At 32.3% G+C, this 25,831-nt stretch overlaps 1 protein-coding gene across 1 annotated transcript in view; it reads left to right on the top strand.

Moving 5' to 3' along the window:
- cwc22 (CWC22 spliceosome associated protein homolog) overlaps positions 1–25,831 on the top strand; it is a 55,510-nt gene that overhangs the window by 4,588 nt on the left and 25,091 nt on the right. The window contains exons 2-14 of the mRNA XM_051118299.1: positions 344–443; positions 5,530–5,747; positions 7,610–7,662; positions 7,743–7,829; positions 7,948–8,208; positions 10,507–10,635; positions 13,068–13,236; positions 13,327–13,380; positions 14,374–14,509; positions 14,586–14,792; positions 15,504–15,566; positions 17,065–17,172; positions 19,347–19,431. Coding sequence (XP_050974256.1) covers positions 344–443; positions 5,530–5,747; positions 7,610–7,662; positions 7,743–7,829; positions 7,948–8,208; positions 10,507–10,635; positions 13,068–13,236; positions 13,327–13,380; positions 14,374–14,509; positions 14,586–14,792; positions 15,504–15,566; positions 17,065–17,172; positions 19,347–19,431 — 1,670 coding nt within the window. The remainder of the gene's footprint in view (positions 1–343; positions 444–5,529; positions 5,748–7,609; positions 7,663–7,742; positions 7,830–7,947; positions 8,209–10,506; positions 10,636–13,067; positions 13,237–13,326; positions 13,381–14,373; positions 14,510–14,585; positions 14,793–15,503; positions 15,567–17,064; positions 17,173–19,346; positions 19,432–25,831) is intronic.

Here is a 25,831-nt window from a genome sequence, read left to right as displayed (position 1 = left end):
AGAAGCTGGTGCTCCTAAAATTTTTACTGTGCTCCTAAATTTTTTAAGTTAGAAAAAGTAAGCATAGAGCCCTGCAACTGGAATTTTATGAAGCTACAGAATACTATTTGTTCAGAGACTGACACATAAGAGAAGAAATTGTTGAACAAAGTCATACAGAACTTGTACGAGGTAAAATCAGGGCAGTACAGTAACTTTATTTAAAAATCCATTCCTTTGCCTTTGGCCTTCTTTTCTAGAACACTGTTCTCACGGTGCACACTCGTAAATTTAGATCTACTGTACTTGTACTTTGTTACAGCACTAGTGTGTTCTTACTCTATGTCCTCTCTCTGTCTTCCAGCCTCCCAGCCCAGGAGAAATGGAGCAGCGTGAGAGAAAGGCCAGCACAAGTTCATCTGAGGATGCAGACAGCGATGGCGATGACCGCAGGAGGGTGGTTGGTAAGTTTGTCCTTTGATTTTGTATTTCTGTTGCATTAAAACAAGTCACATAAAAAGCATTATGACAGGACGATTTAAAGTGTTTGAATAGAGTTAATCATGAATCACTTTTTGCTGTGGATTGTTAGAGAGAAAGTTCACCCCAAAATGAAAATAACTACTCATTTTTATTGTGTTGTAGAACAGTCCAGTGTTGTTTTGGACCCCATTGACTTTCAGCATGTGGACCCTTTTTTTTTTTTTTTTTTTTTTTTAATTAACGTTTTTTATTGATTGTAGGGATGTAGCAATATTATTAATATCGTGATATCACAATATCATTGTGGTCACATGATGATATGAAACAATAGGTCTTTTGGGGAAGAAGCGTAGTTTTTAAAATATATTTAAACTTCTTATTCTAATATAAAAGCTCTTTAAGTTAAACTAAACATGTTTTTGTAAGCCTGTTTTCACTGAAGCCGTCAAAATAATAGCTCTACTGCCATTTCCGTCAAAATGAATGCTTAAAAGTGCAGTATGAATTGCTGACAACTAACGGTTTAAATGGCTAATGTCACCAGTCCAAATTCACAATATCTCTTTCAAGTGTAGAAATTAGGAAAGAAGTATTATAATTTCCCTACTAGTGTAAAGCGAAAATAATAAACTTATGAAATATTAATTTTCATTTATTTTACAATGCAGTTGTTTTACAATATATGGCTATTACTTTTATAGGAATAAAAATAATATAAAACTGTTGGTATTATATTCCACTTTGTTTGGATTTCTAAAACACAAGTTTGAATGTAATTTAGACTGATACAGCTTACCACAAATAAAAAGAGGGATGAGTTCACTGACTTTTTTCTGACTTAAACATGGATTGGAGCTCTTAATTTTAAACTCTCAAAGTGCATTAGGTAGAGTAATTTTAACTTTAAAATGTACAAAATTTTCATTTAAGTCTTCATTTGTCTTTGTTTTTTGTTTTTTTGTTTTTTTGTTTTTTTTAAACATTGCAATAAATATTGTATCATGGAATTCACATCGAGATATTATCGTATTGTGAGATTTTGATATTGTTACATCTCTAATATTTAGCTTTGTTTTATTTTAGTTTTAGTAATTTTAGTACTTAAACCTTTTTTAATTTCAGTTGTTTTAATCTAATATTTATATTTTATTGCATTCCAGATTTATTTAAATAAATGAAAACATTTAACACTAATGAAAACCATTTTTAATAATTTTTGTTAACAATAGCATCAATTCAGGATTAATAAAATTTCCACAATGTTGCATTTAATTATCAATAGAATAATTGTTCGTTTCCACACAAAAAAAAATGTTTGATTTGTACTGTATATCAGTACAGCACATTTCAAATTTTAAATGAAATGGAGGCACAGTTAAACTCTAGGGTACTTTTATCCAGCGAAATATCGGAAAACAGCAGAATATTAGATATCGAAGGACTCCATTGAGGTAATAAGGCCGTTTTATGCCTCTCTGGAATACAATAACATCCATTCAGGAGTGGTGTTTTTTTAAAGGAAAATTTATGGTTTATAAAAATCTAATTTTTTATAAAAAATTTCATTGTCCGCTTCCATTTAATTATCAAATTTCCACAATATTCCATTTAATAATCAATAGAATAATTGTTCGTTTCCACAAAAAAGCATAGAGGTTTGGAATTATATGTGTGAGTAAATGGTAAAAAAAACAAAAAAAAAAAAAACAGTTACTTTTTGGGTGAACTGTTCCTTTAAATCATAATGCCACTGACCCTATATACTCTTTATATTATGGTTAAAAATAATTCAGCTCCGGCAGAACAAACCGTACATCCGATGACCAGAAAACTGTTTCCTCAGCACTAAACTGGCACATAAGCCTGCTTGTTTCCTCACAGTTGAGACCTACTTCCAACATTTCCTAAGTCAGCACAAGGACGAACATGGTGACAGAGCAATGCTTCACTGTAGACGCACCTGTTGTGGGTGAACACACAGTTTGTGTAGCTAGCACGTTTCATTTGACGTGAAAAATGGCCTCAAACAAAAGGCTTGTTACTAAGAAGTATGAGGAATATAACCTTTTCTTTTTGGTCAGACTGTAAAATTAGGATTCATTGTTTTGCTTTTTTAGTTCTAGGCATTTCTAACTGCAGTTGGACTTAAAATGCCTTTAATAGTCAATAGTTTTTTATTTTTTTAAGTCTTGCAGAAAATATTTTTTAGTTTTTTCCATTTGTGGTGTGAATAAATCAAAGTGGCAGTCTTGCAAGTCTTCTCTTAAATCAAAACATACAGTAAAAAGTTATATTATGAAGTATTATTACAATTTATACTTTATTTTTTAGGATTCTCTAATTAATAGAAAGTTCAAAAGAACTGCATTATTTGAAATTGAAATCTTTTGTAACATTATAACTGTCTTTACTGTCACTTTTGATCAATTTAATGCATGCTTACTGAGAAAGAGTGTTAATTTCTTTTAGAAATGAACTTGCTGACCTCCCAAACTTTTTATCAGTAGTGTATTTGTTAATATCACTGCTAGTATTTGCCTCGGTTGGCTCTTAAATCAACCTTGTATGGCAATGCCAAGTCAGTAATCACTATTTTTCCCATAGAGGTTTGTATCTCAGGGCTCATCTGCATCTGGCCTCGGTGTAGCGCTGCGGACACATATAACCTTGGTGCTCATGCCTGTTAATCTGATTTATTGCTCCCTGGTCTCTAGAGCTCATCACCAACAGTCTCACTTGAGTAGGTCTCATAGTCTGTGTTATCATCCATAAAATGCTTTCAATCATCCCTTCTGCTGAGCTGCTGCAAATCCGAAATCTGCCCGAGTGAAAACAACACAAGTCTCTTCCAGTCTCCTGACACCTGCACAAGCATGCTTGACCACACATGAGTTTCATTTTTATGATTTGCCCTGCAAAACCAGAGGGCACATCTCACCTGTTGTTGAGTGTCCAAGATGTATATCAGTTCAGTATGTTTCACGTTTGAAATTGAGGCGCAGTTAGACCCTAGTGTACTTTTTTTTAATCCAGTGAAATATTGGAAAACAGCAGATATTATATAATATTTGATATCGAAGGACTCTTCTGGGGTAATAAAGGCCATTTTGTGCCTCTGGAGTGTGTGTAGTGGGACTAAGTGCTTTTCTGAACCACAATATCAGGTCTGATTAACTGTACCTTACTGTTTTTATCTAGCAGAAAAAGCAGTTTTCCAGGAGACCACAAGGTCTATCTCTCATTTCAACCCCTAAAAAATTAAGCAGCACACTGGTTTTCAACATTGATAAGAAGACATGTTTACGGACCAAATCGGCATATTCGATTTCTGATGGATCATGTGACACTGAAGACTCGAGTAATGATGGTGCAAATTTCAAATTCAAGTTCAAATAAATTACATTTTAAAATATATTTAAATTGAAAACAGTTATTTTAAATTGTAAGTAAGTGCTGTATAATTTATCAAATAAATGCAGCCTTGGCAAGTTCAAATATATTTTGAATACATTAAAAAATATGGCCAACCATAAACATCTGAATGATTATTTTTATTTTATTTTATTTTATTCTTGCCATTAATTTATTTGTTACTGGTCTTCTAATTTAAAAATTTTGGTTTTAACCATATTTATACACAGTTGTACCATTATAATGTAACAGTATTTTCACAATAATTATTATATTTTAATGATTTATTGTTTTATATATATTATTTTATTATTTTATTATTTTATTTTATTGCAATTAACTTTTTTTTGGATTCCATTTTTTTTCCTTTTTAATTTTTCTAGACTTTTTTAATGATCAAAGGAAAAATATTAAACACAAAGCATGCCAAATTAATTCAATGATAATCATGAACATGAAACAGCAATTTATTAAAAGTTTATCAAAAGTTAAAATTTTGAGCCATATGAAATGTTTTCTTTTCAAATTCCGTTTTATTTCTTCCCCAAATTCCTTTTCTTTTTTTTCTTTTTTTTGCCTTTTTAATTTTACTGGATTCCATTATTTTTCCTATTTAATTTTTCTAGACTCTGTTTCAATGATTAAATGAAAAAAAAAAAAAAAAGATTTTTAATTTAAATCATGAAACTTTCCAAATTTAACAGCAATTTATTAAAAGTTTAACAAGGAAAAAAATATTTTAAGGCCAGATGAAAAATTCAGTTTTAGTCTCATTTGATGCATGGCAAATGTTAATTTTAAGCCCTGGCTGCGTTTGTTCCTCGAAGTCTTTCTAAAATGGCAGGATCACTGTTGAAGCTCAACATTAAGAGTGAAGCTGCCACAGAGATTGAGCTCCATATCTGGAAATGATACCAGCTGTCTGGGAGCAAATTTGCACTGTGACTGCAGCCATTATATATTTCAAGATCATTTAGCAATAATCATCCTTTCATGCATTTTTAAAACGTTGCACTGTTGTGTGCGTGTTGTGATAAGTCATTATCATAAATGCCTTCGAAGAAAGAGTGGAAACTGCATTGATAAAAGCTCCAGTGTTTTTGTTCTCTCTATTTGGTGGCTGTGTTTGAAGTGACAAAAGGATCCACAGGAAAACAGCAGGTGTTGAGTCGCAGGCCCAGTTGCGAGCTTGGCGGAATGATCTGCTCTTTATGATTATTTCATGGGCTTTCATGCTCCCCGGCACTGATTCAACACTCAGTTATTGAGCTTTGGCTTCTGTTGTTGTGAATGTCACTTTGGGTTTGCAAGAATCATGCACTGAATCACTCTCCCAGCAGCAATTCAATGCAAATCAGGATTTTACTCCAAGCCTGGGTGCTATGATGGCATGTGTACCCTGCAACAGTAACCGAATACTTGAAATACTCCCATATGCTTTTGAAAAAATAAAAGGGTTGACTGCTAGTACTGACAGTGCTCTAAAAGTGTTTGTGGCCAAGACTTGTGTTCTTCTCCACTTTATTATGCTTTTAAGGGAAGGCAGTCTCTGTTTTCTGTCAACATTATCTTTGTTCATTTAGCACTATGGTTTTGAATGATGGCAATTGTCTGAAAACCTTGTCTTTAATGTTTTTTTTGTTTTTTTTTTCCCAGATAATAAGCATAACCCTGAAGCAGGTAGACCCGAGGGGCGCTCTGGTTCAGCTCAACGTGAGGACGCTGGCTCCAAAGATGGGAGTCCACGAGAGGCAAGAGCATCGTCCAGGACCAGCCACAATGAACAGTCAAGCAGCTCAGACAGTGACAGCAGCTCAGACGACAGTGATGATGGTGTAATGCACAGGATAAAGAGCAGTGTCACACATGTCAAGGTGAGTTCCAATCATACAGCATTTTTATAATGTTCAAGGGGGGAACTTCAGATTGGTAGATTCAGGATGTGCTGGTTATATTAGGAATATTTATAATTAAACAGTGATTTATAATTTATAATTTAACTGGTTACTCGATTAATCGATAGTAGCATAAATGTAAGCATTTGAGCGGCTGCCAGAAATGCTGCCTGTGCAAGAAACTTGCATAAAAAAGTAAGACAAGTAAAATATTAATAGAAACTTGCATAAAGTTATACAAGTAAAATAATTAAAAGAAAAACCCAGAAAATTATAAATGTTTTTTCGCACCTTGCCAGCTAACTGAAATAAGTTTTAAAGACATTTTAGACTTTAAAAAACAAAGACTAAAAAAGTAAATGTAAATGTAAATAAAAATAATTATAAAATAAAATATATAAATATATAAAAAATATCTAAAATATAAAAAAATATAATTATATAAAATATAAATATGAAAATAGGCAACTAACTGAAATAAGTTTGAATTGTATTAAAAATTCAAACTTTAAAAATTTAAAGTAAAATATAAATATAAAAAAACTAATGAAAATGAAACTATATGAACAATGCTAAAACAAACTTAAATTATAAATATAAAAACTGGCAACTAACTAAAATAAGTTTGAGTTGTAGAACTAAAATTGCTAAGACTAAGAAATTAAAGTGAAATATAAATATAAAAAAAACTAATGAAAATGAAACAAAATGAAAAATGCTAAAACTTAAACTAAAATTATAAATATAAAAATTGCCAACTAACTGAAATAAGTTTGAATTGAACTAAAATTGCTAAAACAAAACAAAAAATTAAAGTAAAATATAAATATTAAAAAAACGAATGAAAATGAAACGATATGAAAAATGCTAGAACTTATGGTAAAATTATAAATAAAAATCGGCAAATAGCTGAAATAAGTTTGAATTGTAAAACTAAAATTGCTAAAACTAAGACTAAGAAATTAAAGTGAAATATAAATATAAAAAAAGAATATAAATGAAAATATGAAAAATGGTAAAAGTTAAACTAAATTGATAAATAAAAATTGGCAACTAACTGAAATAAGTTTGAATTGTAATGAAAATAAAGCAATATGTGAAATGCTAAAATTTAAACAAATTATAAATATAGATATAAAAAGAACTAATGGAAATTGAAAAAATGAAATTTGTTAACTTAAACTAAATCAATCTAAAAATAAATACTGTAATAGTGTATTTAAAAATGAACACTACTGTATATTCATCTGGAGCTAGTGTTACACGTCATTTAAATGTATTTTAAGATTAAAAAATTACTTAATTTCAAAGTCAAAAATAATGTCAAAAATTAATGATTCACTGTTAAGTTTAAATGGAGAAAGAATGCAATTAAATGGCTTTTTGTATATTTATATTTTTATATACATTTTAATTTATCAAAATATAAAACATAAATTAATCAAATATATATTACACATTAAGAGAAATAAATTAATAATAAATTAAATTGGTGCTAAAAATAGCTACACCTATAAAAATGATTTGACTAAATTTGTTTACTTATTTAAAGGTAAATACCAGTACTCTTATTTCAGATATATATTTTATTAAATTGATGATCTTGACTATATTGAGTTATAGATGGAGTTTACAGTAGTTTAAAGTTTAATTCATTGACCATCAATTTAATGGAATTGGATGCTGTTTTAGTTTCCTGTTAAAAACTGTCCCACGATCACCAACAATATTGGTGAACAAACAAACAATATTGACGTCATGTGATCTGTAAGAAGTTCCAGTGCTCGACTAATTGATGCAACTTCTCCTATGCTTTACTAATGCGATTGTGTTTGTTTCAGCGTGCCTCTGACGATGAGAGCAAAAACAGACGAAGAAGCTCCTCACCTGACAGGTAAGTTTGTTATTAGTCTCAATTGAACAAAATCAATGCAGAATTCAGACCTTTACATTTGTCATTTGTTTCCATTTTAGGGACGAGAAAAGGTCACAGTCAAGATCTCGCTCCAGATCTCGTTCCAGATCTCGTTCTCCTCAAGAACGTTACGGAAGAGGTCGTAGGTGAGGGAACGTGCCTTTATTTTCTTGACAAATTTGCTGTTGCCTTGTCCATCCTGGTGTAAAATATTGCGCCTTTTAGTTCCGACGTTTTCTTTGTTCTCCATTGTCCTCGCATCAGGTCCAGGGAACGTGAGCGAGATCGAGACCGCTATGGCGACCGGGATCATTATGAGCGGCGCTCCAGCAGAGAGAGGGATTGGGAACACAGGAGGAGGGGAAGGTCAGCCTCCCCAGCCAAAAATGATAAACCTCCAACTGAGGAGCCTCCAGTGAAGAAGAGAAAGGAAGCGCTGGACCCCATCCTTACCCGCACTGGTGGGGCCTACATCCCACCGGCCAAACTGCGAATGATGCAGGCTCAGATCACTGACAAGAGCAGGTTGGTTTCACTTTGCTCAGCAGTGCTACATTTTGTATTTATTAAAATGTATTTATTTATTTATGTGTTTTGATTGATTATATTGCACTTACAAAATCCATCATTGGGTTTGGGGATTACAAGAAAGAAAAAAGTTGATTTATGAAGAAGTAGGGCAATCTATTGAATATTCACAATATTTTAGTGATTTTTAATGATGTAAATAAAGCGTAGCATCTCTAATTTGAATTTCAGTAGTATAAATACCACTGGATTTGGTCAATTTGATTAATTTCCCTGAATCAGTTCAAACTATCCATTGCAATGGATCATTAAAAACACAAAAGAAAAATGCAATTAATTTATGCAAAAAAAACTTTTGGATTGGCGGCCAAAGTTGTCTACTGAAGTCTAGGTGTAGAATCTATCATAAAATATTTTTGTAAAAATGTACGCTATCATTCAAAGATTTGGTGTCTGTAAGATTATTGCTTTAAATAAATTTTTATTTTTATTTACATGATTAAATTATAAATTAAACTTATTCAGCAAGGATGCATTAAATTGATCAAAAATGACAGTACGGTCATTGATTAGTGTACAAAGTAAAAAAAAAAAAAAAAAAAGTATTTTAAGTAAATGTTGCTGTTTTGTACCTTCTATTCATGAATCTTGGGGAAAAAAAAATGTATGTATATATATATATATATATATATATATATATATATATATATATATATATATATATATATATATATATATATATATTAGGCAGCATAATTGTTTTTAACATGTATTATGAGATAATATATTAAAATAGAATTTTTTTTTTTTTTTAATTTTAATAATGTAATGTTTCAGTGTATGACTTTACTGTCCTGCAGACTTCTTTAAAAAAAAAAAAAAATTATATATATATTTTTTTTTTTTTTTTTTTTTAAAGACGTCTAATTTTAATATATTTCAAAATAGAATTTATTTCTGCGATGCAAAGCTGAATTTTAAGCGTCATTACTTCAGTCTTCGGTGTTACATGATTCATCAGAAATCATTCTAATGCTAAATTAATATCAATGTTGGAAAAAGTTGTGCTGCCTAATATTTTTTTTGGAATCTGTGATACTTTTTTTCATGATTCTTTGAAAAATATGTTAAAAAGAACAGCATTTATTTAAAATACAAATCTTTTGTAACAACACTACCGTTCATAGTTTGGGGTCAGTAAATGATTTCTTTTTTTCTTTGTTCGAAAGAAAATAATGCTTTTATTCAGCAAGAATGTATTAAGTTGATAAAAGGTGATAGTAAAGTCTTTTTTTAAAACTTTTTATTCATCAAAGAATCCTGACAAAAGCATCACAGGTTGCCAAAAATATTGTAATAGACTGCAATTATTAGACTGCAATAATATTTGATATTACTTTCTGTATTTTTTATCAAATAAATGGAACTTTGATAAAAAAAAACCATTAAAAATCTTACTGATCCCAAAATATTAAACTGCGGTGTTCATAGGTAAATCTAATTGTCTTCAAATTACTGTTGTTTAATGATCAGCCATTTAAGCCATTTCAGATCAAATTCATAAATATTAAAATATTTGTTGAATACTGTCATAAGACTTAAAAATCGAATATATATATATATATATATATATATAATTTTTAGATTCATTGCTCGGTTCTAATAAGGTACAATCATCAGATACAACTGGTGATCTTTTGATCCATTTTGAATCATATTGATTTTGAAGTCTTTTCAGACATTGTGATAAGAATAGATTGTGATTTATTGATGGTGGGAAACGCATCCACATGAATTCAATGTAGGGGTCGATTCAATTTCTTCATACTCTGGAATGGAGGTCACCAGCCAGGAAATATAGAGGTGTCCCTTAGGGATGTGGGATATCTATAGCAGGAGGAGTGGAGCGTTAGCCTGTGCTTGAGGCCAGACACTGGAAGATAGGTGATAGAGACAATACATCAGAGATCAGTCTCAAGAGCAGCTAAGGGCAGGAAATTAGTTGGTGGGGAAAAATAGCTGTTCTCTAAGGAGCCAAGCACGACTCCAAAACTCCTTTACATCAGCATTTTCCAGGCTATTTCGTGCTAAAGTACAGCCTGAGAAGCAGACAGCATTGAAGGTTTTGTCCTGCTATTATGGATGCACGAAATATGACCTTTAAAATGGTCTATTACCGGGCACTAAAGACAAGTGTTTCAAGACCACTGCTGTGTTAACAGGCTGAAAGTGTTGTCTTTAAGAGATCTGTGTAGTTGGTTTTTCATCTGTTCTTTTTTTTTTTTAATTCCACAGTTTGGAGTATCAGAGGATGAGCTGGGAAGCCCTGAAGAAGTCCATTAATGGTCTTATCAACAAAGTGAACGTTTCCAACATCGCCAACATTATTCAGGAGCTGCTACAGGAGAATATTGTGAGGGGCAGGTAAAGACCACAGCTCTTGTTTTTTTACTAATCGATGGCCATGTTCCTAATGTACGGTCTACATTTGCTGCATTTTATAGTGTCGCTTTATACAGTAAAGATATCCGCTTTTTTCTTCAGTGCGGAAGTAAGCCTGTGGGTGAGACTTCCGGTTCATTATCACTATAGGGAAATAACGAGAATAATAGCAATGCTTAGTAAACGGTAAAACTGTTAACACTGCAAAAAAGTGTTCATAATTAAGATAATACATTAAAATAACATGTTATGACACACCAATTTGCAGTATCAAGCAGCAAAATGAGCTGTTTTGTACAGCTAAAAATAGCTGGACACAGATAAAACCAGAAGGCTGACCCATAAAATTTACAAATGGCCATGCCCCTTCTTGCAGGAAAAATTGATGGATAGCAGCTTCACTTTATTATACAGGAAAGTAATGAAATCAGTGATGCGAGCTTCAGTTATGAGGCAAACCCAAATTCTGCTGTAAAGCAGCTCTAACAAGACAGTAATGTCATTTTTCAGCTCAAGGCAGTTCAGTGTTGGTTCGGTTCAGTTGAATAACTGTAATCAAGTTAATCAATTATGAAACAAGTTCGCTTCAGCTATAAGCAGATAACTTCCTTTGGCCAAATGCACAAGCATTTTAAATGCATGACTGTTTCGCCAATCACTTTTATAAATTCTGGTCTTTAGCGACACGGACCTACATATCCAGCACGGATGGATCTCTGACTGCTGCAAAAGCAAACTATCGTTTTCAATTACTTCAAAATCATTATTTTTATCGCTGGCAGCTTATTCACCACATCCACCATCAAATGGCAGTGACATTTATATTTTATTGCATACAGTAATTGCTCTGCAGTAAAGCCATTCAAACCAATTCAAATTTTTGATTTGATTTTCGCGATGTGGAAAACGTGAACAGAATCGTGAAATCCAGTCATAAAAACTGAATTTACTGAATAACGCGGAATGTCATGGAATTTGTCAAAGTTTGAATGAAATAATCAAAAGTAGGTCATTACACTTAGTATGGACTAGTATCTGTAAATATTACGCCACAAAAATACCATTTAAATGTGAATCCTGTGCATGTTCTGCGTATCTCTGTTTTAATGAATGGAGCAGACGAGCGGTTTTGTTTACTACACACAGTGAAGCGTGCATGACGCTCGCAGTGATTTCAGCATTTGACCGTTACGTTTTAGGAAAACTAGTGTCATATCATATACACACAGAAATGTAAAGATACACACGGCAACCTGTTAAAATAAAAGTCTGGTTTAACTTTAAAAGACATTGTGCCAGAAATATAGTAATTACTACTACTAAAATGAAACAACATTATTTTTTAAGGTATAACCACACATCATTTCTTCCATGTTTTAATTTTAATGGTAAATTCCCCTTTTTTGCCAAAAAAGTTTACTTAATTTTTAGTAATTAAAAGATAAATGAAATTAATGTTTTATGCCTTCATTTGATAACCAGAACATTTTAAATACGCAACACAGAATTTCTGAGGGTAAAAAAAAACTTTTCATAAGTTTCATAACTTTTCATATATTTTAAGAACATATTTGGAAAAAGTAAGTTTGCATTCAAATAATTTGAAATGTTAAAACACAAAATTTTATAACATTAAAACATATGGTGAGAAAAAATAAACATTTCATAGGGCCCTAAACATGTCATTTTTGTTAAACCTTTATTAAACTGATGTGATATTGTATACGTTTCATGATTTTAATTTATTAGACATGCTCTTTGATTGATAAAATTGAATTTAACCATTAAAAAGGAGTTGATAAAAATTTAAAATGAAAAAATACGGAATCCAGGAAAATTAAAATGGAAAAAACGGAATTTTGGAAAAAATAAAACAGATTTCATAGGGCCCTATTTATGTTTGCGACAATTACAAGTAATACATTAAAAAGCAAGTGTATGTAAACTTTTGAACAGGATCATTTTTATAAATTCAGCTATTCTCTTGTGGACTATATGTAAATGTCTTTTATGTAAAATATCTAATCAAGGTCAGTATTAAATGAAAAATGACATAACACGATAATCCTTCAGAATTTATTGTATTATGGTGATTTGATTCACATTTTTTCAGGAATCTTTCATGAACAGAGAAATAAAAACTGCATTTTTTTAAATGGAAACATTATAAATGGGTTTACTGTCAGTTTTAATACATTTTATGCATTCTGTCTGAATAGAATTATCTTTTCCAAAAACAAAATTGCACTGACTCTAAACTTACGATAGTCTAGGCACCAATTTCCATTAAAATCATTTGTAAAGTTGAGTCTCCAGTGATATTTGTATGATGTATGACTTGTAGATACCCATGTAGTCTAAACCAATCACTTCTAAGATTTCATATGAGGTCTCATATGTTTGTCTGTCTTTAGGGGTCTTCTGGCCAGGTCCACACTTCAGGCCCAGGCTGCCTCTCCCATCTTCACCCATGTGTACGCTGCTGTGGTGGCCATCATCAACTCCAAGTTTCCTCAGATCGGAGAACTTATCCTCAAGAGGCTTATCCTCAATTTCCGGAAAGGTTACAGGAGGAATGATAAAGTAAGCCTTTAGGAAGCTTTGTAGTGGTTTCTAAATGTAGCTTTAATTGAAATAATGTTCTAATTTTCTTTCTATCTTTTATCTTTTCAGCAACAGTGTCTCACGGCATCCAAGTTCGTGGCTCATCTCATCAACCAGAATGTGGTATGTCCTTCTAGACCTTTAAGTTCAGACTTTCATCTATAGACCACAGTTTATTTTATAGCGTATAAATTAGGCATGTCACAATACTCAATATAATATCGAACTGTTTGGTACAACATCCACGGTTCAATTCGTGCTTGTGCATTGCGGTTTTTCGGTTTCGCGTTTAAATAACTTGTTTTATTTATCTCGGAATTTGTTGTATGTGTGCCCGTGATTTCACGTGCTGAGATGAGGAAACACTTCCCCGCTTATATTTGAAAAAGCAACACGCACAGAGCATCTTCCATTCTAATGACATGCAATGAAAAGCCTTTCTAAACCTGTTGTCCAACGAGTAATAAAAACAAAAGTTATAAAAAACATTATAACTTGTTTTTAATTTACAACATCTGTCGAGTGTTTATTGCAAATTTCAATATTTCACTTCCTTATGTGATCTGATGTGGGTTCTCATCACAGAATGAGGCAGACAATAAAATTCTATACTCATATTCTATGTATGTCAGTTAGCATTATGAAAATACCCGAGATGGCTTTAAGAACACAGATAAGCAATATAGTATTGCAGACGAGTGTTTATTGTCCTTACATTTTATCGTTCAAAACGTTTACCGTTATATCTTGTTTTTAATCAGTTACAGCAATACCGATGCCTTTATCCATATTAGAGAAGCTGGAACGGAACGTCATCAGTGCTACTTTGACGCATATGTGGATTTTTCGCACAAGGGCGCCCTCTGGCGTCCAGTATGAATGAAACCCATTATATTTTGCGTAAAAGTCAAAAAAATAATACCCCACTTGAAAGAAAAATTAAGCAGACACTTTTTCGGTGTACAGAGGTTTATGGGAGTATTTTGTTAATTTGTTGGCAAAAAAGTGGCAAGATATCAGAACCGAAAACCGTGGCTAAAAACCGAGGTATGCATTGAACCGTGGACTAACTGTATGTTTGCATCCCTAGTATAAATGTATTTTCTTTCTCTCAAGGCTCATGAAGTCCTGTGTCTAGAGATGTTAACCCTGCTGCTGGAAAGACCCACAGATGACAGTGTTGAAGTGGCCATCAGCTTCCTAAAAGAGTGTGGCCTCAAACTGACAGAGGTCTCACCCCGAGGCATCAATGGTATGTTTTTTTTTTGTTATTGTTATTGAGTGGTTGATTTTATCTTGTGTTATATCTACACTGTCATTTTTTTCAGCTATCTTTGAACGTCTGAGAAACATCTTGCACGAGTCGGAGATAGATAAGCGTGTGCAGTACATGATTGAGGTGATGTTTGCCATCAGGAAGGATGGGTTTAAGGACCACCCCATCGTCCCAGAAGGGCTTGACCTAGTGGAGGAAGAGGACCAGTTCACACACATGCTTCCTCTAGAGGACGATTACAACACAGAAGACATCTTAAGTAAGATTGGCTGCGCTTCTACATGCCATTTCATATGAGTGGTTGCTAAAAATGTCAAATAGTAAGGTACTCCAGTGAACTATCATTGAAGTACTAATTTAAGATTTCAGGAATATGAATTTTAATACCAAAATGTGTCAGTTTTGACAAAACACATGCTTTAGGTTTTTAATTTGCACTGTTTTGTTTAAAAGCATTGGTGTTTTCATCATTGCTCCTGAAGGAATTGAGTGTGTAAGATTCGCTACCTTACTCACCTAACCTGCCAGGCCTCAATTTCTCATGTTTAGCGGCTAATTACCTTGATGTGATCATAATGGATGACTTCCTTCTCTGTAAAGCCACCCACGAGGCAAGGCACACTCTCAAACCAGAGGCTGCAGTCCTCGCTCTGTCTGTGTGTAATTGAGGGTTTTGCTCTCTCAGTTCTCATATTTAGCCACTGTCTGTACCGATGTTTGCGGATAAGCATCTTTTCCGAGGCTTCTGAGACAAAGTGCGCTAATTGAAAATCCATACAAGCGGCCCTTTGGGGAGCACGAACAGCCATTATCACATTAAGCTCTTTTTATGTATTACGTCTAATACACAGCAAATTCTTCTTTATGGGTAATTGCCTCTGATTACATCTCGTTGGCACTGACTTAATTGCTGCGAAACGTGTAATTGCAAACGAATGTCTGCTTTACATCAACAATATTCCTTTTGCAGATGTCTTCAAGTTGGATCCCAACTTCCTGGAGAACGAGGAGAAGTACAAAGCAATTAAACGGGGTGAGTTAATGATTCTTTTGCTGTACGCATTCTCCATTCTTCTCATTACTGCCTATTAAAAGAGATGCCCTCTGATGCACCGTCTCTGCTAGAGCATTTGAATTTTAATTGTGTACTAATTGTACGACGGACTGGAGACAGCCATATGGTACAGGAAGCTGAAATGGTGGCCCTTGATTGCGACAATTGGAGATGCTTGTTCTCTGATGCAGAAATGATTACTCCATTTACGGCTTGAGAAGCAAAGCTAGTGGAATCGTTGGGCAGTGGAGACAGGGACAGGACATAGTTGTGACCTAAGTTGCCAATGGGAGACCTGGGCAGAAATGAGAGTGTGTTTGTGTTACGCTTGTCACTTTTTCCTAAAGTCAAATCCCAAGTAGGATGAAAATTAAATTGTTGGAGACTTAAATTTATTTACGATAATGCAACTCATCTGTCCCTTCACTTTTGCAGGCTCTCCACTACAAACATTCACTAAAGACAAAAAAAAATAAAAAATAAATGTCTGGTCCAGCTTTTTTTGGACCAGAACCATTCAATAAGATAGGAAGCACAATGTTATAATTGTTAAAAAAATAACAGTAGTGTTTTTTTTTTTTTTTAATAAAACAATCTATAAATGTTCAGTCAATTAAATGAAATTTAATTCTTATACAGTTGAGGTCAAAAGTGTACGTACATCTTGCAGACATTTACATATAGTCCACAAGAGAAAGTAATATTTATAAAAGTTTATAAAACGGTTTATAAAAATGACCCTGTTCCAAAATTTATAAAATTAATGTTTTATGCCTTCATTTGATAACCAGAACATTTTAAATACACAACACAGAATTTCTGAGGGTAAAAAAAAAAAAAAAAACCTTTCATGGGGGTATTTTAAGAAAATATTTGAAACCTCAACTTGACAAATGGAAGAGTTTGTGGTGCTAAAATCTAAATAAAAGCAATAAAAGGCATTTTCAAAATTACCAATTAAAGTAAAGCAATTTATGCACCATCAAGATTAGCTCAAACTAAACTGAAATTTGAAATTGAAATAAAAAATGTAAATAAACCTATAATAACATTCATCTGACCAACATATAAAGTTACAAAGCATTTTATTGTGTTTTTTAATAAAGATATTTTGGTAACGCTTTACAATAAGCTTGATTAGTTAACATGATTTAAGAATGAACAATACTTCTACAGCATTTATAAATCTTGATGTTAATGTTAATTTCAGCATTTACTAATGCATTATCAAAATCACAAGTTGTGTTTAACATTAGTTCGTGCACTGTGAACTAACATATACTAACAATAAACAACATTAACAAAATAACTAACATTAACAAAAATTAATAAATGCATAATAAATCCATTGTAAATACATTATTTTATGTTAACCAATGACACCTTATTGTAAAGTGTTACAGAGATTTGTTATATAACAAATGTTCAAATGTTCAAGCTTAAAATGTAATTGATCTGTCTTATTTTCGTACCTCAGAAATTCTTGACGAAGGAAGCAGTGATTCTGGTGACGACGCTGGCGGCAGTGGAGATGATGAGGATGACGATGATGATGATGATGAAGATGAAGAGGCAGCTGGAGAAGGTATTAATTTAAAATATGTACAATGTGTCACATGCACCGCCGTATAGTTAGAGAAAATGGGCACGGTTGTATTAATATTCAGTGTTAGGATGTGGCTTGGTGGCGCTATCCTCTGTCATTTATGAGCCTTGTTCTTATTCTTATGCGAGTGCCAGTGTTTGAGGACAATGCTTTGCATTAGTTCCCCTAGATAATCCTGCTCATATGGTCTCTTGGGTCTTGAGCTGAGGAGAAACTGCATAAAACACTATGGCTGTCAGGAGATTGCCTGTTCTAGACTGTAGCACATTGTGTTGCAGGCATTAAAGGGATCATAACTTGTTTCTTTTCCCTCTCTGAGGTCCACTAACAATGTTTCTTGCACTTAAAACAGATGTAATGTAGTCTAAGATAGAAACAACTTTATAGAAGTATGCAAATGCAGATGCTTGGGCAATACGATGCAAGAATGCGGTTCTGTTGAACATTTGCGTTACTATGCCGGTAAGAAACCTCAGTACGGAAATGGATGATGGTTACTTTGATGTCCTATTTACCTGTACAGTCGAGCATGTTTAGCAAGATTCACTATAAACTAGTTGCTCTGTCAGTCAGTTTTTATATTTTCTGTTTTCACTTTAATTCTAAAGTAATTTTGTTGTGTTTTTATGTTTTTTATTATTTTTTTAATGTGTACATATTTTTATTTATTAGTTTTAGTTTATTTATTACTTAAACTAAACAAAAATATGAAATTTGGGCAACTAGATGAAATTTTTATATTTTACACTTTTATAAAAAGTTTCTTCTGTTCACCTATTTCATACAAAATACAGCAAACACAGTAAAATTTTAAAATATTTTTATTTAAAATAACTGTTTTGTTTGAATATAATTCCGATTGTAATTTATTCCTGTGATTTCCTGTGAAGCTGAAATTTTAGCATCATTACATCAGTCACATGATCCTTCAGAAATCATTATAATATGCTGATTTGCTGCTCAAAAACATTTTATTATTATTATTATGTTGAAAAATGCTGGGTAGAATTTTTTTTTTTTTTTTCAGGTTTTTTTGATGAATAGAAAGTTCAGGAAAACAGAATTTATCTGAAATAGAAATCTTTTGTAACATTATAAATGCCTTTATCTTCATTTTTGACCAGTTTAAAGTATCTTTGCTAAATAAAAGAATTTCTACAATTTAAAAAAAAAAAAAATACTGACTCCAAGCTTTTGAATGGTATAGTGTGTAATATTACAAAAGCTTTTTTATTTCAGATAAATGCTGATCTTTGGATCTTTGTATTCATCAAAGAAACTCTGAAAAAAAAAAATACTCAACTGTTTTAAATATTGATGATGATAATAATAATAATAATAATAATAATAGCAAATCAGCATATTAGAATGATTTCTGAAGGATCATGTGACATTGAAGACTGGAGTAATGATGTAGAAAATGTAGCTTTGATCACAGGAATAAATTACATTTTAAAATGTATTCAAATACAAAGCAGTTATTTTAAATAGTAAAAATATTTCACAATATTACTGCTTTTGCTGTGGTGAGCAGAAGAGAATTCTTTAAAAGGCGCTTTTTACTGTTCAAAAACTTTTGACTGGTGTATATTTGTTTTTATTTTATATTTTATTTTATTAATCAACTTATTTCAAGTAACATTTTTTATGGTTTTAGTTAATGCAACAATAATGTTTTTATATCTACATTTGTAAACAAATAAATATATATATATATATATATTATATATATATATATATATATATATATATATATATATATATATATATATATAATATAATTTTGAAAAGAAAATGAATGAATGTTTTCATGGAATGACTCCTTTGTACCAAATACATCGGCCACTCTATTCTTGCATTTGTCACTTCTGTCAGATGTCTCATTGATTATAATGTGAAGGTTCAAGAGCTCCCTGTCATTGAGCGCAGACGGTGTAAGCTGTGAGTCTCTCTGTTCTTCAGTTCCGTTCCTGTGATCAGATGAGCTTAGCTGTGTTAATTGCTTCATCAAAGAAGGCTGTGAACCTGTGAATTAAAATAACTCTGCAAAGAACAAGTGCTATTGACCTCTGGAGGGAGACATATCATATGACTCAAACTTCAGCCAGTCTCGTCCTGTTTAACTGTACTGACTTTTCATTCTCTTTATTTAGAACAAGAGAAAGTCACCATATTTGACCAGACAGAGGTGAACTTGGTTGCATTCCGTCGAACGATTTACCTCGCCATCCAGTCAAGGTGAGTGCGTGCGTCATGTGATCCAATGCTTCTGTGTCGTCTTCCGTGCCTCCGTCAGCAGAACGGGAGCGGCTCTAAAAGCCACCAGAAATAGTCTGTGCACAGGCTTGTTTTTGTCTGGGATTGAAAACAACCTAGATTTGAGTGTAGAGATGAGGCTGTTATTTCTTGTTTTTGAACCCAAGCTCCTGAAGTCCCTGAGGGCCACAGTACGCGGATTGAATTAATGACGTTTCAGATTAGTTGTTTTTAATTGAATTTCGTCGGCGCGGAGCAGCAGAAGTGCCGTCACACATCAGAAATCGCTGTGGTGAAAGACTTCAAAATCAGTTATCCTTTGATACCAAGAGGGTTTGAAAAATCTTTAAACAACAATTCAGGCGCTGATTGACGAGAGTAGGAGGAATCAGCACAAGTCTGTTTGCCTCGACATCACAGGACTCTTTCTCAGTGTGAATGTCCTATGAGTTTTTCAGGTTTTTGATATTTTGATATTTAATGCATATATTCATATTGATATTTGGGTTGTTGAAGCGTAACATGTTCATGAGCTTTTTTCCAGCATTCCAACAATCTCCAACATTTAATTATATCATATCAACATAAATTTTAGGTTACTTAGGAGTTTATTGTGAATTTAAGGACATTCATCCTGTGTTGTAAGGTCAATAACTAGTTTAGTTACCGTTTTTTTTTTTTTATTTTATTTTAAGTTTATTTAATTTTTTTAAATTAAGTATAACAACCCTAAACAACAAGCATAATAATTATTTTAAAAAATCTACATAGTATAATAATAATAATAATAATAATAATAATAATAATTATTATTATTATTATTATTATTATTATAATATATAATATAATAATAATAATAATAATAATAATAACAATAATAATAGCTAAATAATAGCTTTGTAGGACTATACATTATTTGGTATAAAAAATATCTGATTCTGTTGATAGAACTGAATAAAAATAAAATATTGATATTTAATATTAATATATATTTCTTTCTAATTTTATTACTTTTAATAAATGTGCGGTTATTTTATTCGCTTGTGTTTTTTCAAATTTAGTATCATTAAAATTATTACGTTAAATTAAAAAGTCTTACAAAAAATTATATTATATTGTATTATATTAAAATAATAAATAATTATTACAAAGTGCTTTCGGTTTTCAGTGAAGTGTGGTTTAGGGTTCGAAATTACTTTTAATTATTAAAAAAACAGTTATATCTGATTCTGTTGCATAGAACTGAATAATGAATAATTAATGTTAATAAGTTGTACTAATATATTTTCCCTCCAATGTGTTTTATTGTGTTACTTTGAATAAATGTATGGTTATTTTATTGGGTTGCATTTTTTTTAATTCAGTATAATAAAAATTGAGTTAAATTAAAAAGTCATACAAAATAAAATTTTATTTTTGAAAAAAAAAAAAAAAAAATCAAAGCGTTTTTGGTTTTTGGCTAAGTGTGGTTTAGGGTTCGAAACTTTTTATCATTTTAAAAAACAGTTATATCTGAATCTATTGCATAGAACTGAATAAAAATAAAATATTTATTTAATTTCTCTACAATTTTATTGTGTTACTTTCAAGAAATGTGTGGTGATTATTGGCTTGTTTTTTAAATTCAGTATCATTAAAATGAAGTTAAATCAACCATTCTTACAAAATTACTTTTTATTATTTAATAAAATAATAAATATTAATTTGTTTTTTTTATTTTTTTAATTTATAATTGTGTATTGTTCATTTATAATAATTTTTATTTAATAAAATATGAATTGTCACTAAAACACTGGAATAGTTAACATGCATAGTCTTGTGAACCGTTTATATTGCACGTTTTTGAATATGATGCAAGAAAATTGTTAAACCGAGTGCAGTTAATTCACATTGACCGTTTCAGCTGATTCACGATAAATGAACTGAACTCACAATCTTTATCTATTAGTGCAATTTGTGCTACTAAAGTTTAAATCAGAGGTGCTGTCACAACATTTACCTTCACAGCCTCGTAATGATGAGTCTTGAGACCAGGGAAATGTTGGCAAAATGCCTAATGAGGCTTAAGGAAACTTAATGGTTAAATAAGAAGTGCTTTAAAGTAATCACAATGTGACTTACTTTTTCTATCACCTGCAAAATCACTGTGAATCTAGCATGAATATTTATGCATCCCTAGCAGGCACCAGATCACACACTGTTCTCTCGCTGTGTGTGTGTGGATTCACAGGCATCCTCACAGCTTCCCTTTTCCACTTCTATTGACCTGGAGCTTTAAAAAGGCCTCTATTGCAGAGAATGTTTGAAAGCACTAAACCTCTCAGCGCCTCGGGGATGCCGAGCACTCGCACGTTAAAGATGCAGCAGAGGCTGATTCTGTATCTAGAACTTAGAGCAGTCAGAATCAGGCTTTACATGCATACTAGCTTCATTTAATCTGGTTTTCTTTAAGTGCATGTACTCCGCATGCGATCGCGGCTGCACGGGAACACGTCTAACATGACACACAGCTTCCAGTGAGGCTTCATTCATTCAACATTCAACTGCTGTGTAACAAGCTTTTAAATATTTCACCAGCTGGGAGTCAACTAGCTTCCTTAATGTCTTTAAACTTGTCCGCTGGCAGCTGGATTCACCTCTTTAAACAAACCTGGTCTCTCACAGTGCTCTACTGCAGCTCAGTGAGGGGTCGCCCGGTCTCTCTGTTAACTGGCCTGAGTGCAGAAAGAGGGCAGAGCTAAAAGAGAAAGGCACTACAAAGGTTCTCACTCTGCCTTTCTACAAACTGCCTTTGAGGATGGGATGAAACTGATTTGGCCCACAAATCCCCCGCCCTGAGGCAAGGCTCGTGTATGGACAGGAAAAAGTATGACCCAGTAGGAAATTAGATTAGCCCCAGCTATTTTTCAGTTGAAATCAAGTGCATTGGTTTTGTGGCACAACCCTGTGATTCCCATTGTGTGGGTTTCTTTCTTTTTATATAGAAAAGAAAGGAAAGAATGGGAAGAGAGTGGAAAACAGTGTCTAAGTTTGGCCGTTTTGACATTGTCATACACTACTGTTTAAAAATCTGGTTAGTTTGGTTTTTAGAAAGAAACCAGTGTTTTTATTCAGCAAGGATGCTTTAGAAAAAGTTCATTTCCAGAACAAATATTTACAGATAATTTACTCACCTCTTGTCATCCAAGATGTTCATGTCTTTCTTTTATCAGGCGTAAAGAAATTGTTTTTTAAGGAAACAGTTTCAGGAATGTTCTCCATATAGTGGTCTTCTATGGTGCCCATGATTTTGAACTTCCAAATGCAGTTTAAATGGAGCTTCATAACGCTCTAAACGATCCCAGGCTTGGAAGAAGGCTTCAAAATCGCCTTACATCGCTGTAAAGGATGTAAAGGATGTTTGACCCTCCTTGCGCGTTCACTTTGTAAACACTGGGTTTGTACCTCTGCAGTGATGTAGGATGATTTTGAAGTTGGAGGAGAAAAAGAGATGGGAGTTTTTCGACATACCCTAGCTGTCTTGAACCTGAGTTTTTTTTTTTTTTTTTTTTTTTTTTTTTTTAAGAAAATAACCGATTGTTTTGCTAGATAAGACCCTTCTTCCTCGGCTGGGATTGTTTAGAACCCCTTGAAACTGCATTTAAACTACATTTTGGAAGTTCAAACTCGGGGCACCATTGAAGTCCACTATATGGAGAAAAATCCTGAAATGTTTTCCTCAAAGAACATAATTTCTTTACGACTGAAGAAAGAAAGACATGAACATCTTGTATGACAAGGGGGTGAGTACATTATCTGTATTTTTTTTTTTTTTCCTGGAAAATAATTTCTCCTTTAAATTGATTTAAAGAGCTGCTTTTTGAATATTATATAAAGAAGTGTCTTATGCTTTGTTTAAAAATTTTGTAAACCAGTATTGTGAAATATTTCTGCAATTTAAAGGGGTCATCAGATGCAAACTTCACTTTTACACATTGTTTGAACATTGTGTGTTGGCAGTGTATGTACAGTTGAATTAATCTGTAAAAATAATATCCCCTATTTCAAATCGAGCCATTCTCAGATGCCTGTCGGTGTGGCATCACACCAACAGAGGCTGCTCCCACGATAGTTGATTGACATGAGCGTCTTACCTCAAGTTAGATGCAAGATGCAAGTTAGACAAGAATATCTCGGATTCAGCGATTGAGGTGTTGTGTTGCTGGATGTAATAATGAACATAGTGGTCGTCATTTACTCCCGACCTCTGAGCCGCTAAAGATGCAGTAGATTACATTTGTTTGTGAAGGGAATGCACCTCCCTCTACATAAATGCATCCATGTTCGCACAAATCATTTGTGATCCAGCTTCACTTACAGCAGAAGTGAGTATAAGAATTTTTTTATGAATCTCTGCAATCACCTTTCCTAATAACGTGCTACTTAGCCAGTTTCACGGCTAAAGTAAACAATCTCTCAGAGCATCTTGTCACTCCACAGAGAGAAGAGAGGGGCGGGGTGAGCAGAGCTCATTTGGATTTAAAGGAACAGTCCCTCAGAATGGGATGATTTTTGCAGAGCTCGTTTTGGCAAGGTAAAAAGGGTGCTGTTTTACACAACCATTGAGAAGTACATTATAGACTTTTCATTAAGACCCTAAAGCATCATATCAACTTCTGGAAAATGGGCATCTGATGACCCCTTTAAAAGAACTGTTTTTAAATGTAATGTATTTTAAAATGCTATTTTAAAATGATTTTAAAAATGTTTAAAATGCAGTGTAACTTTTTTTTTTTGCTGGATTCCTTGATGAATATAAAGTTCAAAAGAACAGCATTTATTTTAAAATAGAAATGTTATGTAACATTACAATTGTCTCTACTTTTTGGGCGATATGACCAAAAATTTATTTCATGATATGAGTACTTTTATTTCACAGTAACAAAAACAAGCCAATAAAACAACCACATATTTATTGAAAGTAACGCAGTAAAATTGGAGAGAAAATATATTATATCATATTAATATTAAATATCAATATTTTATTTTTATTCAGTTCTATGCAACAGAGTCAGATATAACTTTTATATATAATAAAAAGTAATTTCGAACCCTTAACCGCACTTTACCAAAAACTGAAACGAAAACGCTTTGTAGTAATAATTATTTTATTAAATAATAAAAAGTAATTTTGTAAGACTTTTTTAATTTTTAATCTAAGACTGAATTTAAAAACACACACATATATATATATATATATATATATATAAACAAGATTTGTACTTTAAATAAGGTCTTGATATCAAAATTTCTGATACTGGCTGTGTACTGCTGTGTGTTGATGTGGATAGGGACTGGGTTGACTGGCAGTTATATGGAGTAGTCCTGGTGGCTAACTGTGCACCATGGGACCTGTAGTGTCAGGTCTAGCTGTCACGTCCCTCTCTTTTTGGCTGCCCCTGCCCTTTGAAGTGGTCTTGGCACAGCATTCAAACATTAAAGAAGTAGAGCAGAGTGAACTTTATTTAGAACAGAAATATTCAGATTCTAGTCTGGTCAGACTTCACCGCATTTCCACTCCGTAAACTAAAGCATTTAGCTGAGTTTGTTTCTTGGGCTGTTTTGTTTTGTGTGCAGGAGAGATTAGTATCTGTTGGTCTCACATGACTGTGTTTGTCAGCAGATTGTGAAAGTAACTGATAGATGCAAAATTCTGGCAAAAATGTCTGAAAGAGATGCAAGACTAATGGCCACTGCTTTAGTTTGCTTTGCACTAGCAAAGTGTAGAAAGACTTTTGTATAACCAAGCCCTATGTAATTTAAATGACAGTATTAAGTCAAACATAATGGGTATAGCGCATAGATGTATTTTATATTTATTTTAATTTTGATTTTCTTGATAAAGTATATTTTCTTGATTAAAATACCTCTTTCTTGATGATCCTGACCGATTCATTCATCCAATTCATACATACAAACCTTTGCCTTTTTTATTTTTTAAATTTTGGGTGACTTTTCATACGAATATACAAAAGAAAAAAAAATATATTTTGGGTGAGTTGTTATATTAATATAAGAGAAACAAATCTATTTTTAGGTGAAATTTTACACATACATACGAAAAAAATTTAGGTTAATTTTTATATGAATATAGTAGGGCTATCCAACGGGTTTGCCATATATTTGTGTGTGTGTACTGTGTGTAATTATGTATATGCAAATACAAACACATTCATGTATATACTTAAGAAATGTTTACAAGTTTATGTATTTATTTATATTTTTATATATTTTTTATATAATTTATATTATATATGAATATAAATATTTTGGACATAAATAACATTTCTCTTACATATATACATTATTTTATATATATGTATATGTGTGTGTATATATACAC

Source organism: Labeo rohita, chromosome 9 (assembly GCF_022985175.1).
Source record: "Labeo rohita strain BAU-BD-2019 chromosome 9, IGBB_LRoh.1.0, whole genome shotgun sequence".
Classification (NCBI taxonomy): domain Eukaryota; kingdom Metazoa; phylum Chordata; class Actinopteri; order Cypriniformes; family Cyprinidae; genus Labeo; species Labeo rohita.
This window is presented reverse-complemented; position numbering and strand designations above follow the sequence as displayed.